At 40.3% G+C, this 16,934-nt stretch overlaps 1 protein-coding gene across 2 annotated transcripts in view; it reads right to left on the reverse strand.

The window, feature by feature from the left end:
• Window positions 1–1,595: 1,595 nt before the first annotated feature.
• The window catches only part of DPMS1 (Nucleotide-diphospho-sugar transferases superfamily protein), a 31,021-nt gene continuing 15,682 nt past the window's right edge, over window positions 1,596–16,934 (reverse strand). The window contains exons 2-9 of one of the 2 annotated variants that reach the window (XM_087689791.1): window positions 4,461–4,560; window positions 4,311–4,344; window positions 4,146–4,222; window positions 3,930–3,955; window positions 3,638–3,802; window positions 3,404–3,518; window positions 3,164–3,315; window positions 1,596–2,071 (exon numbers count right to left, since the gene is read on the reverse strand). In XM_087689791.1, coding sequence (XP_087545917.1) covers window positions 3,211–3,315; window positions 3,404–3,518; window positions 3,638–3,802; window positions 3,930–3,955; window positions 4,146–4,222; window positions 4,311–4,344; window positions 4,461–4,560 — 622 coding nt within the window. In that variant the 3' untranslated portion in view covers window positions 1,596–2,071; window positions 3,164–3,210. Of the gene's footprint in view, window positions 2,072–2,346; window positions 3,316–3,403; window positions 3,519–3,637; window positions 3,803–3,929; window positions 3,956–4,145; window positions 4,223–4,310; window positions 4,345–4,460; window positions 4,561–16,934 lie in introns of those variants that run through there. The other variant, XM_087689790.1, reaches the window with a different exon arrangement.

Genomic DNA, 16,934 nt, shown 5'->3' on the forward strand with positions numbered 1-16,934 from the left:
ACTCTCAGTTGCGCTGCTTTGATACCATGTCACGAATTGCATGGTGGGAGGACTTGCTTAAGCTATTACACCAAACACACACCATACACGCAAGAGGAAGGTCACTCAAGAACATAAAAAGAGAGATGGATACGAAGAGTTTTCTTGCTGGTTTCTTATTATTCTTTCACACACAATATAATGTACACAAAGTATAGATAAGATACAACATTAAAAAAAGTGACCTACTAAGTCAAAGTGTATAATTGACTATACTAATCGACTAGTGCTATAATTATGCATGTTGTAGGTAGGTGCAACAAACCAAATATAGTAAGTAATAAGTCAATTGCCATGTGAGGATCATAATTACCACTAATGTACTAAGTATAGACGTGTAGACCCATCTAACCAGGTGGTCTATCATCAATATCCACACGTGTTGAGATTATCGTCTCAAGAGAGTCAAAGTAAGCATAAACTTATCGGTCATTGTATCATCATTGTATATCTCATTCATCATCATTCTTTCTTTCTTTGAGTTTTTGAGTTCATTTGCTAGTGTTTGTCATGCATAGTGTATTATATTCATTGCAAACCCTACTATCTTAATAGTGTTGCACACCCCTTTAAAAAAATCTTCTTCACCAATGAATCCCCTAGCTTCTATCCTTGCTTTAGAGGGGAAGCTCAAATTCAAGCAAAGAGATTCTTCTAGATATTGCAACCTATGCAAGAGTCAAATGCCCATTCTTTTCTAAAGATATCAATTGATGGGCCTCAATACTCTAACACATCTATGACAATGATAACAAGAGCAAGGGTACACTATGTGAACTATACCCTTATGATGGAGAATTGAGAGCACCCCATTTAAGAGGCTCTTTCTCAAGAGATATGGCACCAAGGTACGCAAGAGAAGCTTGACGCCATTTAGTGGAGTCAAACTTGGGATTTGGTTCTACATCCTCTATGGAGGAAAGTGCTTGTTGTTGGAAGGGTCTATAAGACCAAACACCACATTGTTGATATGTCAAACAAGAATAAGGCTAGGATTGTTACCAAAGGCTTTGTTGAAAAGCTCAAAATGGCCCTCTTGCAACATTACCATCATTGTCCAATGACTTGAACATCAAATCAACCTTGCTCAATGTCTTACAGGAGGTGACCTATGTTCATGATCCATCGACAAGCCAACATATTCAGAGCACCCATTCTCATAGGGCCTTTTTTGGAACAATCACACTTTTTGGATGGTTAATGGGCAAGTAATATTGACACCCACAAGTTTTGTTTTCACTCTTGGATGATGCACCATAAATTCTTAAAGCCACTAGCAATCTAATGTTTTTCTTTCTTCTATGGAGGTGGAGTGCTAAGTTGTGTGTTTTCCAACTCGAGGTTTGGCTTCAACAAATGTTGACAGAGATCAAGTTTATTAATGGAAACCTACTCTTCTTTGGTGCAACCATCTAGCCATTGCTAAGAATCTTGTGTATTATGCTCACACAAAGCACATCAAGGTTCAATGCCATTGTTACAAAAGCATATTTTGAACAAGCTAGAGCTTATGTCTTGTCATATGAGGAACAATGTTGTTGATAAGGTGTTGAAAACAAGGCATTTGTACCAAGGTCATAGTGAGGGCATAGGATTGGGTGGTAGAGGGAGAATAAATTCGCACAAATAGTAAACGTAGCTCGCCCAGTTTGTTTTAGGATCCATGCCCAAAATTTGGTCGACTTGCATACATTGGTTCTCTAGGGTTTGGGAAAAATGGTCAATTACCCTAGCAAATTAGAGTCATGGTGTGGGGCTTCAATGAGCAAAGTGAGTATATACAACTCGTATAGACAATGCTAGAGGTTTAAATGTCCCCTTTTCACTTGCACAAATGGGAGATCACATAGAAAGGAATGAACACAATCATGATCGCAAATGGATCCCCCAGATCTTGGGAGGAATCCAAGCTCAAGAAGATGCATGTTGTAACTTCCCTGTCAAAAGTTTGGAAGCTGTTGCAGTCTTTAAGGCTTACAAAATAAACCACTCTTAGTAAAGCCCTATTTGCAATCCTCTTTGTCTTTTAAACCTACAATAGTAGAGAGACAGAAAATTAGTTGTGTTAATATTTTGTTTTTCAGGATGCTTAATATCATGAACATTACAAGTACATGGAAAATTAGTTTCATTCATATTATTATTTTTCAGGGTACTTAAAACTAACCGGGGGATTACTATGATGAAGAATACAACTTTTCTGTATACTTTTAGTTTTCAAGTACAAAACTAATCATAAAGTAATGGAACAGTTATGGCAGTAAAGTCCATTCATGGCTCCATCATTAAGTAGCAGTTACGATCCATTCAGCCCATACAAAACCCCATCCAAATATTCACGTTTCATAAGTATAATTACAGTCTTTTAAACAATGAAACTGGCTACTCCCAAAACGAAACCTTTCTAGTTTAACATCTCTGCTTTCTTGCAGTGGCCTGCTAACCTTTTGCTACAGTTGAGGCATGTTCACATGTCAAAATTTCAGTATGTAGGCAACCAGTTATAATCTCTTGAGCTTCCAAGCACAGAAAAGTAGTCAGGAGAATGCCCCGTTCTCATAATGACCTCCATTATTGTGCAGTTGCTCCTTTAAACAAGTAGAACCCACCCCTAGTCGATCATAAAATGTCAGATAGTTGTACTATTACCACAGCATGGTCACAGAAAATAAGTATTCCTTTATTACTAGGGTATTGCCCAAGCCCACATGTTCTGAGTGGAGATGGTGGCCTGATTCAAATACAGGCAAGTAGGTACTAGCCCTGCTCAACGTCAAAATGAGAACCAGTTTTCTTGCAAAGTCAGTGCCATTAAAAGTAATGTCGTGCATATATGTCCGCATAGTTCTAACACTCATAATTATCTCTGTCAAGGACAAAGATGACTCACCCAACTGATTATACAGAGATCCAGATGAATGAGAATAAAAATAGATTGAAAAAATGAAGCTAGAGCCACAATTGCACTTGTAGTTTCTAATGTATGTAACAGTGCCTCCAGCTCTCTCTCTCTCTCTCTCTCTCTATCTCTCTCTCTCTCTCTCTCTCTCCTCTCTCAGAGGTTACCGAGGATATGGAGTCACACACTAACTAGAATGACTATTGCATCCTCACTGTAACTTACATTTCCTAAGACAAAAAATTGGTCTTCACATCATTAGTACTGACTCCTCATGTTGTGAGTAACAGCCAGAACAGCCCCTTAAGGTACTGGACAATCTCAGAACCTCCCAGCTTTGATGTCCCATACACTCTATCCACAAATGTAATTGGAACCTGCACCAAAAGCAATACATTCAGAGGAATAATTATTAACTCTTGAAGCTGCTAAGCTTAGATCATAATCATCAACAAAAGGTATTACCTCCTCTATCCTGAGAGCTTTTCGAGAAGCTCGAACAATTAGCTCCATTTGGAAAACATACCCCTTACTCACACAAGAATTTACAAGCTCTTCAAACACTTGCTTCTTGTACAGTCTGCAAAGCCAAGCAGCATTAGTTGAGCATTTGAAGTCAAGCGACCACATCAAGACAAATCATCACACAAGTGTACCAAATTGAGACTTATCCTAAAAGCACAGAACAGATCAAATTACCGGAATGAACCTGTTAAATCTGATACTCCAGGCCATAGTAGAGTCTGGGCAAGGACATTGGCACCTCTACTAGTCAGTTTCCGACGAAGATCCCAACCGTGCACACCTCCGCCTTTGACATAGCGTGTGCCAGTGACAATATCAGCCCCAGTTTCCTCTTGTCTTCTGTGATGGAAGGCATCATTCAGCAAAGCAACAATAGACAAAGACCAACAATGCCTCACCCATAAACTATTGTTTTAAGAAAAAAAGAGTTAGAAAGAGCTGCACAGCAAGCACTAAAGAGAAAAACCTGATGAAGCTCGGTAGGTACTTGGGCTGCAACATAAGAACCAACCAGTGTATTATAAGAGAGAAACATGCATGCGTGCATGAGCAGACACATTTCAATAGACTAAACATTTGATCAGAATGTCATCAAAGATTCTCAAAATGTGCACATGTGAAGGAAAGAGAAAACAAATTAACCAGAAATTTCCAAAACAAGTTGATGAACTCATAGCTATACATGGTGAGAAAGATCTGCATCCATTATGATGATGAAATCTCCTGAGGCATGTTTCAAACCATGCACGTATGCTGTCCCTGAAATGTAAAGAAATGCATAAGCAACAATGGTTTTATCTGCTATTCTCATACACAGTCTGTTGCCAAACGCTTAACAAGGTTTCACCTAAACCAAGCTTCGCAGACCTGGGTCTCAAGAGCTGTACAAGGCAGGAAAGAGAGAAAGAGAAATTATTCTTAGTGACCATATAAACCTGATTTTGAGCCATGTGAAGCTGCAGGAAACTTCCACAAGACAAAGAAAGCAAGAACATACAATACGATTCTCTCCATAAATTTCCTGTAGCTGCCGAACAATGTCTTGAGTGCCATCAGGACTTGCATCATCGATAACGATCATCTCAAAGTCAACATTCCTGATTTCACGATGTTAAAATATCAATTATCACTTAAGCAAGCCCTATACAAACATAATAAATCATCTGAAAACTTTTGAAATGTGAAGTTCACATGTTAGAACCTTGTAAGATAAATGAAAGTTTTAAAAACCAACCATAGAAAATACAATACTTTGTTGACAAGACAGCAAAATAATGCAATGCAACACAACATTTTGCTTACCTCCATGCATCCAACCACTTAAATGTATCGTAAGACACTAGTCCTAAATGAACAACTTAAAAAAACATGTGAACCCAAAGGTGGAAATGATCATCAAATTCTATATTACAACAACAATAATATAGGTGTGTACAAGATATGGCTGCCCACCCAATAAACTTTTTTTTCATAAGGTTAGGAAACTCATTTCATACCTGGGCATTTCAGAAACCTATGAAACGCCTATTTTAAATTTTCAAAAAAGAATGTGTTTGAATTTTCGTAATCAACATCTGTCATGGATTCATTTGGCACACTGACATGGACATTGACATTGCTTGCAAGGAGTTGTTGTCTATGATGCATGTCTATACTGATGGCTTCTTCGATAATTAAAGCTAATATTATCATGGACAATGGACCATGATGCATGTATATGTTGATGCTATGTTAAATCTCCATTTGTGTGATAGTTTTCTTCTATCTTGAATGAAACTTGTTTCTAATGATTTAGGAAACTTGTATGAAACCCGTTTCATACTTCCCGTTTCGGAAACCCTTGGCAACTATGATCATGTTGACCCACCAAAACTTGCCTTCTACATTATCAACTTTTCCTATCTCTTTTCAAGGATCGTTAAAGAGCCCCAAAAAGACATTTTTGCCTTTTGTACAACACGAGACTTTTTTTGGCTCCAGCATGTTCTATAAAAGGGACTCAATGTGCATAACACGTTCATCCCTCACCCCTTTTTCATTCAGCTGCCACCTCTTCATCGTCACCATACCCTCATTACCAGTTGTCACCTGTCTGTAGGTTGCCGCCCCACCTTGGTGCTGCTATCATCAGCTTCTGGAGGTGCTGCCCCTGCTGCCACTATTGCCTAGTCATCAACAGCTGGAGGTTTTCTACCTACTGTGCATCTTATCTCTATCTGCTGTCGACTGTTCCAACCTGCCAGGAGACACTCAGCCTGCTGCCTTTTCATCAGCTGGTGCTGTTTTGACTGTTGGAGATTCTCTGAGTGGCTTCGTTTTCAGGCTGCTATCCTCCCTCACACAGAGACTGTCACCAAGCAATACACTGCTGTGTTTGGTCATTCCAACCCCAAAGACTCCTGTGCTTCAACATCCAGCCTACTGCCCTGCTGTCTTCAAACCTCAACATCATCAGCTGCTCCATGACATCATCTATTGTCATTAACTGGCTCTCAGCTGCTACATTTTCATCACCCTTAGCTCCAATTTACTACATCAACATAATCATTGGTGGTTTTCCCGAATTTGGGATTCGTTCTTGAAGGATGAATACTCTCTAACTCTCCCCAGTCCATTCCCACAAGAGACAGTGGCTATTCAACGACCTCTACTCCATCGTGAAAAAAATTTTTTCGGGACTAGAATAATTATTAAATTGATTTTCAGAATTAATATTCTGAAAATTAATTTAGTAAGCTGGATAATGCTGGAAAATGGGATTAGAAGGTTGCCACTTGACAAAGCTTGCCCATGCAAGTGGGAAAAACGTTTTTGGGGGCTAGTAGAAGTCTATTCTAGCCATTGTGAGAGAGGAGGAGGCTGTTAGAGAGCAAGGAGATGTTATTGATGTGATTTGCAGCCACCAAGAACCAATCTAATAGCAAGCTACAACAGTTTGGAGCTCTCCAAGTGCAAGTGATAGCAATCCAAGGTTCTTCTACTGCAGGTGACAACATACAGGAGGGGGCGGCAACATTTTTGGTAGTCCTAAGCTCTAGATAACAACTTCCATGGCTGTTCGAGTAAGGCAATAGCAATTTTTCAACCTTTCTCGTAATGAAATTCTGAAATCTCTCTCTCTACCGCATTCTCTCTCATCCTCCTACCATCTCTCACGTTATCTTAGCAAAATCCAACCATTTGAGTCATCCGAGGTGGAGATATTGAAAAATTTTTAATGTAAATCCTAATTTACAGTAGAAATTAGGGTTTGACAACCACCTTGGGATGCATGCTTAGAATTGAGAGCCTAAGACTTGAATTCTAATAGCTGAAATTAAAAGTTTTCAAGGAGATTCAAGAGACCAAACAGGCCATACCAAATTTGGGGCTTAATTTGTCTTTCAAGGAGTATGATAAAGGCCAATCCCCAAGCAAACCTAGAGGCAAATTGGTTTGAAGGCTTGCTAGTCAATTTTGACAGCAAGAGATACTTGGATTAGCGGACAAGATTAGAGAATCTCAATTGTACTCCATCCATTAGCAATAAAAGCTAAAGAAATACCACAAGGGACACCAATTTGGGAGCCAAGAGGTTGTCCATTGTCCAAGATGAAACCAATAAAGTGTGCATTTTCAGTTTATGTGAATTTTATGCTTGCTATAATTGTTGATTAATCAGGTCATTGCCACCCTCTTTGAGGAGAAAGACTAGTTTCAAGGTTCCATTACCAAGATACCATCAACTCCCTTTAATTGGTGGGCCCAAAGCACCTAATTGAAGGTCAAAATCATTGCTCTAGTACTGAAATCGTATTCAGCTAAGCAATTAAAGCAAGGATATATTTCGATAGTCAAATGGAATCAAGCAATGATAATGCATCTCGTTCTAAAAATGCACAATGTTAGGGAAAATGCAAAACCTCATTTTGGAAAAGGCACACAGTGTGGACAGCAAGCTGATAATGTTGGTTTAGACCTTTATGTCAGGTATACATGAGGGGCTAGTCAACTAGGTACGAGGTTTTATGCTAGTTAAGATGGAATTACAGTAATGTGAAAGTTCCAAGGATCTGTGTGCTTCAAAGAGGCCTAGAACCCAATGGAGGATTTGAGGCAAGTAAAGTTAGAGATAAAGTTTCCATGTACTTCTTAGTGAAGCTTCAGTATTATTTCACCTACAAAGAAATGCAACTAGATGGAGAAGGGTGACCTGGCAAATTATCCTCAATGATGCACTTTTACCTTGATGTGTTTTAGTTAGAGACGATTTTTGATATGGCTCTTTCAAGCTTAACAGAGCATAGAAGGTTCAAAGTATTACTTGATGCTCAAGGGGAAGATTGCACCTCCACTCCACTAGTAATGGAAACCTCAATCATATAGTGGATCTTGAATGTACTTGGTTCGCACCTAGGGTACTATATGCTGACAATATTTCTACCATTGAAATCACTATTCAGTGTACTAGTCACTATGAGTTGGTATGCATATGGTATGGTTTGTACCTAGGCTTTAAAACTATACATTAGCAAGGTTATTGACATATATGGAATATGCAATGTACATTTACAAGTCCTATAAAAGGAGTACAATTGCATAAGTTACATGTGATGACTACTAAAATTCAAGTCCTAGGCTCTCAATTTTGAGCACCCGTCCCAAGGTGGCTGTCAAACCCTAATTTCTACTGTAAATTAGAATTTACATTAGAGATTTTTCAATATCTCCACCTTTGATCTCAAATGATTGAATTTTACTAAGATAACTTGAGAAATGGCTAGAGGATGAGAGAGAAGTTTGGCAAGAAAGAGATTTCACAATTTCATCGTAAAGCAAGGCTAAAAAACTGTTGTTGGCCTACTCAAACAGCCATATAAGCTGTCATCTACAGCTTAGGACCATCAAAAAGGATGTTGCCCCCTCCTGTATGTTGTCATCTACACCAAAAGGAACTTTGGCCACTATCATCCTGCAAGGCTGAAGGGCTTCTGGCTACTATCACCTGCTATAGGACTAGCCCTAGTGACAAAAACGTTTTTTCAACTTACATGGGCAAGTTTTCTAGTGTCCACAGAAACAATTCCACCAACCAATAATAAAAATTTAGCTAGACCAATTTGTCTTCCAAGTATTCCTAAGCAATCATTAACCCTTACACCGACATTAATTATTTAATTAATGCCTATTATCTAATGTCACCATCGACATTAGTGGCGAATAAATTGGTCCTGGCTAAAATCTGACACTAGATACCAACTAGTACCTGTCAAATATAACTCATAACTTTTGCCTTTGACACCAACTAATATTTTGGGGTCTTGGGTCCCACATTGTGGAATAATTAACTTGCATCTCATATATACAAGTCACATTTGCGCATTTGATTAATTTTTAATCAAATACTAAGCAAAGCAATAAAATTTCAAATCCTCATAACAAACCACCCCCTTAAATCCTTACAATCATCCTTGATTGCATTGTAATGCCAAAGCATTCATTGCCACTACTGTAAATACATATTGGCACTATAGCTAAAAGCATGTGCACCTATTGCTTAACCATAATCATGCCCTTTGCATGTGAAATTCTAATCACTTAAACCAATTACAATCCACACACATGAATCATAACATTTGTCAGAACCATTAGGGATGCATCCACATGCCAATACCCAACACTATTTTGACCAACAAGGCAAACAATTTCAAGGAGATTCAAGAGGCTAGCCAATCCATATCAAATCTGGGGCTTAATTTGTCTTTCAAGGAGCAAAGTGAAGGCCAATCCCAAGCAAACCGAGGGAAAAATTGGTTTCAAGGCTTGCTCGTCAATTTTGACAACAAAAGACACTTGGATTAATGGAGGAGATCAAAGAATCTCAATTGTACTCCATCCATTTGCAATAAAAGCTAAAAAAATATCACAAGGGGTGTCAATTTTAAGGTGAACAAGCTATCCATTGTCCAAGATTAAAGTAGTAAAGTGTGGATTTTCAATTTATGTAAATTTATGTTTGTTGTAATTGTTGATTAATCAATTTATTACCACCCTCTCCGAGAGGGAAGGCCGCTTACACATTATATGGGCTTCTGGTCAATCTAACTACTGGAATGAAAAGTTCTTAGTCATCCAGGCTTTCGGGTCAATGTGATTGCCCAACTAAACTTGCAATTTCTCTTGGGCATCTCATCAATGCCTTTAGCTTTGCATTGCCAAAGGGCATAATGTTAGAGAGTGACATTCCCTGGACAAGGATGTGCAATTTTCAGCAGGCAGTCCATATGGCAAGAGCACAGGCAGCAAGGAAGATGACACATGGCAGGTTGGACAAGAGCAAGTGACACGTGGCAAGCATTCGGCTGCATTTAATGTAGCCGACCTGCATGGTTTTTTGTGTTTTTCCCAGTCTATTTGTAGGCCCTAATTCCAGCAGTCTTGATCAGAGTTGTTTTCACAAATTTCAAGCTGGCTAAAGACCATGGAGACTGCACTCCGGGCAGACTAAGACTGAGATCTTCGAGGTGGAGACATATGTAGATATTCTCTTTGCACCCATGTATATTTATGCATCCTTATACAACATTCTTCACTGCAGATTTTCCGTGTTTCACACACACACACACACACACACACACACACTCTCTCTCTCTCTCTCTCTCTCTCTCTCTCTCTCTCTCTCTCGGTCATTCACTTCCGCATTGCTTCACTCTGACATGGTATGAGAGCATTGAAGGACTAAGGACCCAACTGAAGAGGAGATTTCAACGTGACACAAGGCTGTGTTTTCAACGTTCAAGTGCGAGCAAGTGGGCTGTGTATCAGAACAAGGCTGAGGCGAGTGTGGGGTGCGAGAAAGGGGAAGATTTGCTGAAGCTACCTTTGGTTTTTGCTCTTACAGAAGGAAGAAGGCTGCGTTTTGGGTCTTCAAGTGTAGATTTTGCCTTTTCATCGCCTTTGGCAAATGGAGGAGCAGGAAGCGAACCAAAATCCTAGCAGGCTATATTCTCACAATCAGAGAGGGCTGCTCATTGTGTTTTATGCAGGCATTGTAGGTGAAGATGTATTCTGAGGCTCAGACAGAGTTTGAAGAGATCATGGACAAGACAATGCCTGTCTTACCGGCTCTTCCATCAAATCAAAAGCTCGATGGCGAGAATTACTGCATCTGGCAGGTCATAATGCTTGTCATTCTGGAGTCCTATGATTTGGCGGAGCTTGTTACGGAGGCTATTCATCGCCCTTCTTCACAAGACAAGTCCAAACTCTTTTCCAGTGAGGAGTTGGCAAAGGCTCAAGCATATTGGGATAAACTCAGTATTCGCATTCGCTCGTTTTTATTTCTCTCATGTACTACAACCGTTTTCTCTCATTGAGCATTTGACAGTGGCCTAGGAGATATAGCTGGAGCTTGATCAAATGTTCAATCAGATGACTGTCATGAAGTGAGTTTCTTTGGAAGTGCAGATGCGGACCATGAGTGTCAACAAGTCATCTTCTATGCAAGAGCATATCTAATGTAGACAAGGAGTCTATGCGTGAGCTGAGCTAAGAGTGAAGGTGCAGAGAGTTGAAAGTAGTAGGCATGATGACCCTTTATTTTCAACAACCTCCCACCTAAAGGCAACGTCTCTGAAGGTAGAGGAAAGAATTAGCTAAGTGTATGTATGTACAAAGCTCAAAGACACATATACTATCCAACCCCCATCATCTAGTGGCAATGAGCAAACCACTCGGCTGGGAGACCTTTCGTGAGAAGGTCTGCAAGATTATCATCTGTATATACCTTAACAAGCTCAATGCCTGTGCTATCAAGTACATCCCTAATGAAGTGATATTTCACTTGTATATGCTTTGTCTTTGCATGAAAGACAGGATTCCGTGCTAGCATGATAGCACTCTGGCTGTCACAATGGAGGATAGGAACCTCTATAATCCCTAGCTCTCTCACCAGATGTGAAAGTCATAAAGCCTCTTTGCATGGTTCTATGGCAGCCACATATTGCATGCCTCTGTGGCAGCCACATATTGCATTTGCATGCCTCTGTGGCAGCCACATATTCCACCTCTGTAGTAGACAGTGCAACACACTTTTGCAGCCTAGATATCCAAGAGATTGCTCCTCCTATGAACATAAACACATGTCCTAAAGTAGACTTCCTATAGTCAGGATGGCCAACATAGTCTGCATCCATGAAACCAACAACAAATTACTTTTGCTTACCAAAGCAAAAATATAAATCATTTGTGCCCTTAAGGTATCTTATGATACCCTTCACTGCTTCCCAATGCTTTTTGCCAGGATATACCATGTATCTGCTAACTACTCCCACTACAAATGCAATGTCATGACGTGTAGCAACCATAGCATACATCAAGCTACCAATAGCTGAAGCATAAGGTATCTTGGCCATTTCAGCCTTACCATCATCTCATATAGGGCTGTTATCTGCACTAAGTTTCACATATGTAGGCAATGGTACACTAATAGCTTTCTCCCTCTCCATATTGAAACGTTGCAGAACTTTCGTAATATACTCTTGCTATGACAAATAAAAAAGACCCTTTGATTTGTCTATGAGTATACGCATGCCAAGAATGTGATTTGCCTCACCAAGATCTTTCATATCAAAACTATTGTGTAGACTCTGTTTTAAGGAGTCCAAGGCATGAACATCCTTACCTGCAATTAGCATGTCATCCATATATAAAACCAAGAGAATAAGGCTGCCATCTGTTGCCTTCTTGGTATATAAGCAGTGATCAACCTGAGAACGATGAAATCCCTGAGATTGCATGAATGTATCAAATTGAAGATACCATTCGCGTGGTGCTTGCTTCAGCCCATACAGACTTTTGTTGAGTTTACATACCATGTGCTCTTTTCCCTTTACAACCAAATTGACAGGCTGTTGCATATAGATTTCCTCATGCAAATCACCATGTAAAAAGGCGATTTTTACATCCATTTGTATGAGATTTCATCTCTGATAGCATTGCTTTTTGTCATTTCTTACTATCCTATCTATCTATTGCTTCCTAGAAGCATGACAGTTCACCACAATCTGTTTAACATGACATAATCAGCCAGATAGTTTACTCCAAGAACAAATCTATTTGGCTGTTTTTGCACTCTGTTCGACCTACAGACCCAATGGTCAATATTTGTTGGCTGTTCAACCTGTGACTCTGCATTAACAGCTTGTTGTTCTGCAGGTATGGCTTGCTGTATAACTGGTTCAGGTTGTTCCAAGTGCACATGTTCTTGCTCAATTTATGGGACATCATGGGTAAGATCTTGCTGATCATTTACAGCATCATTCCCTGTATTTTCAGGAACATTTTCAACAAGTATTTGCTACTGTCTAACGGGCATTCTTCATTCCCTGTATTTTCAGGAACATTTTCAACAAGTATTTGCTACTGTCTAACGGCATTCTTTGTTGTCCTATTGGTACATCCTCCCAGAATACAACCCTTCGGACCTCCTCTGTTGTTTCGGGCTATTTATGCATGTGATCTTCCTAGAAGATGACATCATTGCTGCGTATTACTTTTCTTTTCTTCGGATCCCATAATCTATACCCCATTTCACCTTCATCACCATATCCTAGGAAAATACATTTATAAGACTTTGACTCAAGTTTGTTGCCTTCTTCCTTGCGCATGTGCACAAATGCCTCGCAGTCAAACACTTTCAAGTGTGCATACGAAGGTGGCTTGCCCGACCACACTTCTTGGGGAACTCCCCCCCCCCCCAAAAGACCTATTTGGTGACCAATTAATCACGTGTACGGCTGTCATAACAGCCTTTGCCCAAAAACCATGGGATAAAGCAGTATGTGACAGCATTGTACGGACCTTGTCTTGAATGGTCCGATTCATACGCTCTGCAACACCATTTTGGGGCGGATTATGAAGAGCAGTAAGCTCCCTCTTAATCCCGTTGCTATCACAAAAGTCTTAAAAGGCTTTGGATACATATTCCCCACCATTGTCAAAGTGAAGGCATTTTAACGTCTTGTTGGTCTGATTTTCAGCAAGTGCCAAGAATTTTTTAAATTTATCCAAGGCCTCGTCTTTGCGACAAATTGGATAAACCCAAACTTTGCGTGTGGCATCATCAACAATCATAATAAAATACTTCTTCCTCCCTAAAGATAACACTGGCATTTGACATACATCTGAATGTACTAACTCTAAGGGTGAAGACTTTAGAGAAAGATTTTTTGTGATGTTTGAGCATGTTTACCATAAATATAGTAATCACACTGTTCAAAATCAGCATATCTCAAACACAATAAATAGCCCAAATAAGAGAGCACTTTCATTCCAGATTAACTCATGTGTCCCAACCGGCTATGCCACAAAGAAACACTTGGCTGCTCAGTTATGGTGACAACATGGTCACGCACACTAGATACATGCAAAGGATACAGAGTATCACTTTTGGACCCCTTGGCAACAATGCGGGAGCCCTTATATATTTTCCATTTGCTATCCCCAAAGGTGGTGTAATAGCCTTCATCATCTAGTTGCCCTATGCTTATCAAGCTCTTCTTGAGCTCAGGTACATGTCTCACATTATGCAAAACAAACATGGAACCATGCTGAAATTCCAGTTTCACACTGCCAACACCTGCAATTTAATATACATAGTTATCTCCCAAGTGGACAACACCACGTACAACACCATTGTAGTCAAAGAACCACTCATGATGTGGTGTGACATGAAAGGACGCACCTGAATCAAGTATCCAAGTGTGAATATCATCCTCGAAATCTGCAATCAATGCATGTGCATCCAAAGAAGAAGCTAGAAGTACATCACCATCACTATCATTATCATGAGTGACTACATTAATCCCTTCTATTTTTACATTGCTCTTTTTGATAGGCTAGCTGTCCTTGTTTTCAGCCTTGTTGGCTTCATTGTTTTTGTTTTTACCTTTCTCTTTCTTTAGCTAAAAGCAATCCCTTTTGTAGTGCCACAATGATGGCACTCCACATTCTTTCCACGAGACTTGCTGCATGCTCTGTTTTCAGAACTGCTCTTATGCTGAAATCTACCTCTAGTGTGTAATGCATTTGAAGACTTGTTTGTTGAGTTGTTCTGCCTATTGAGTTCTTCCATCAACAAAGAACTCTCCATATCACAGTATAACAGCTGAGCATTCGAATTACTCAAAGCTGTCCTGAAAGTATCCCAACTTTCACGTAGAGTGCATAGCAAGAAGGTAGCTTTGAACTCTTCATCAATATGAAAATCCAAAGCAATCAACTGAGTGAAAATTGAGTTAAACTCATTCAAATGTACAGACATGGCTGTACTCTCTTTCATGCAAAAGTCCATCAGTTTTTTCAACCAATAAACCTTGCTGACTACACTTTTCTGAGCATACAATTCTTCAAGCCTTTGCCACATTGCATATGCCGAATTCAGCTTCTCAATGTTGAAGAGCAAGTTGTTTGACTCTGAGAGCTCAATGATAGAGTGAGCAAGCTCGTCCAAGTCATCCCACTTGTCTTGTTCCATGTCTGCTGGTTTGATTCCCTTGGTTTTGATGGGCTTTACATGTTTCTTCTGTACCAAGACATTATAGCATTGTTTCTGCTAGATTGCAAAATTATGGGCACCCTCAAGCTTCTTAATCTGCAAAATATTATTGCTGTCACTATTTCTAGCCATAATTTGTAGTCCCAAATTGACTAACGAATCACCAAAGGCAAGCCCAAATATGACACAAGTGACCACAGTGCACAAGAGTACCAACCAGCAATGAAAATCCCAAGATTGCAGAAATTTTCAGATCTGCAAATGAATTTTCAGAATTAAAAAATGTCGTTTGCTGCAGTCCTCAAGCAATTTCTAGCACAATTAGAGACCAAGCCAACACTTACATGTGAAATCCCCAAAATTTCACTGCAATTTCTGCTCCAAAGGCATTCCCGAGCACAAATTTGACAATAAGCCCCAAATTTTAAGAGGATAATCTATTCAAAATTGCATCAATTCAAGTGCCCAAGTGCATATACCAAGCAATTGTGCACTGATTTTGCGAATTCTGAGCCAGATCGTCCACTTCTGCATTAGAGTCCCCAAATCCGAGAAAAGCCCCAATTTTCTTGGGGAGAATTTGGCTTTGTGCCTTGGCGTGTGAATGCCCGATAAAGGAGGAAAAAAAAACAGAATATTTCCTTTTTTTTTAAATCGTTGACTGCTGCCTGTCACATGTGCCACATTTGTGGCGACTGGTCATGGTCCGCAGCCCGTCTCGTCCAGTCACAGCCCATCCCGTCCTATCCGCCGTGCGCCGTGTGCCTGCAGCCTGTTTCGTCCAGTCGCAGGTTGCCTGCAGCGTGTCATCTGCAGCGTTTCATCTACAACGTGTGGCCTAAGCCTGGTCGCCTCAAACACGTCTCCTGTAACCTATGACCTACCAACTGCCGTTCCACAACTGGGACCTGAAGCTCCTGCTCGCCTACACCTCCTACTTGCCTGATGCCCGTCACTAGCTTCGGGAAGCGTGCACAACATGTGTACTCTAACACTAGTTTGATGTAGACAAGGAGTCTGTGTGTGAGCTGAGCTGAGAGTGAAGGTGCAGAGAGTTGAGAGCAATAGAGTGAGAGAGTGAGCACGACACAATGGGTATTTGGTACAATGACGAATGTACCACATTTTAGGTTTTGAATATATATAAAGTACAAAGTGTAAGGGTGCGTTCACACCCGAACACAATAAAAGGCACGGTGACCCTTTATTTCCAACACATATCAACAAGCTAAGGCAGCTTCAAATGCAAGTTCAAAATGCAAGGAAGGTGATCACTTTTGAAGACATGGCGATAACTCTTCTTTCACAGTTACCGCCCCGCTTCAGTGGTTTTTATTCCGCTTTGGTTGCTTCAGGGCGGTCTGAGACTCTTCAGTGGAAAGAGTTGGTTCCTATGGTCTTGGACCAAGAGGAGCAACTGAAAGGTACCAATGCTTCGAAATTTGAGGCCTTGGTTGGTCAGTCCTCTCAAAAGAAGGGAAAGGACCGAAAGAAGGAGGACAAATCTAAGAAGGACAAAGAAAAGGAGTCTACTTGTCACATTTATGGCAAAACAAGTCACTAGAAGAAGGATTTCCTTGACAAGGAGACGAAGGAGAAGAAGAGAGAGAAATCTTTCAAGGATTCCAAAGCGGTGGCTGCTCCCTCATTAGCTGCTCTCCTCCACTTGAAGGCAGTTGAAGATTCAACTCATACAGCTTCTAATGCTGCGTTGACGGCCCCATACACTCGAGAGTGGATTGTTGACAATGGTGCCTCCCGGCACATGACTCCTTCTTCAGCAGGTGTTGCTCATTTGCGGCCTTCGCATGGCCAGATTCTCACTAGCGACAATTCGTCTATTTCTATACAGGGGCAGGGTAACATACATCTTATTCTAGATGCATGTGGTGGTGCCCATACATCCAAGGTACTTTATGTGCCAACTTTGGGGTA

This window comes from Lygodium microphyllum, chromosome 12 (genome assembly GCF_053477565.2).
Source record: "Lygodium microphyllum isolate KBCC chromosome 12, Lygodium_microphyllum_v1.1.10, whole genome shotgun sequence".
Taxonomy (NCBI): Eukaryota; Viridiplantae; Streptophyta; class Polypodiopsida; order Schizaeales; family Lygodiaceae; genus Lygodium; species Lygodium microphyllum.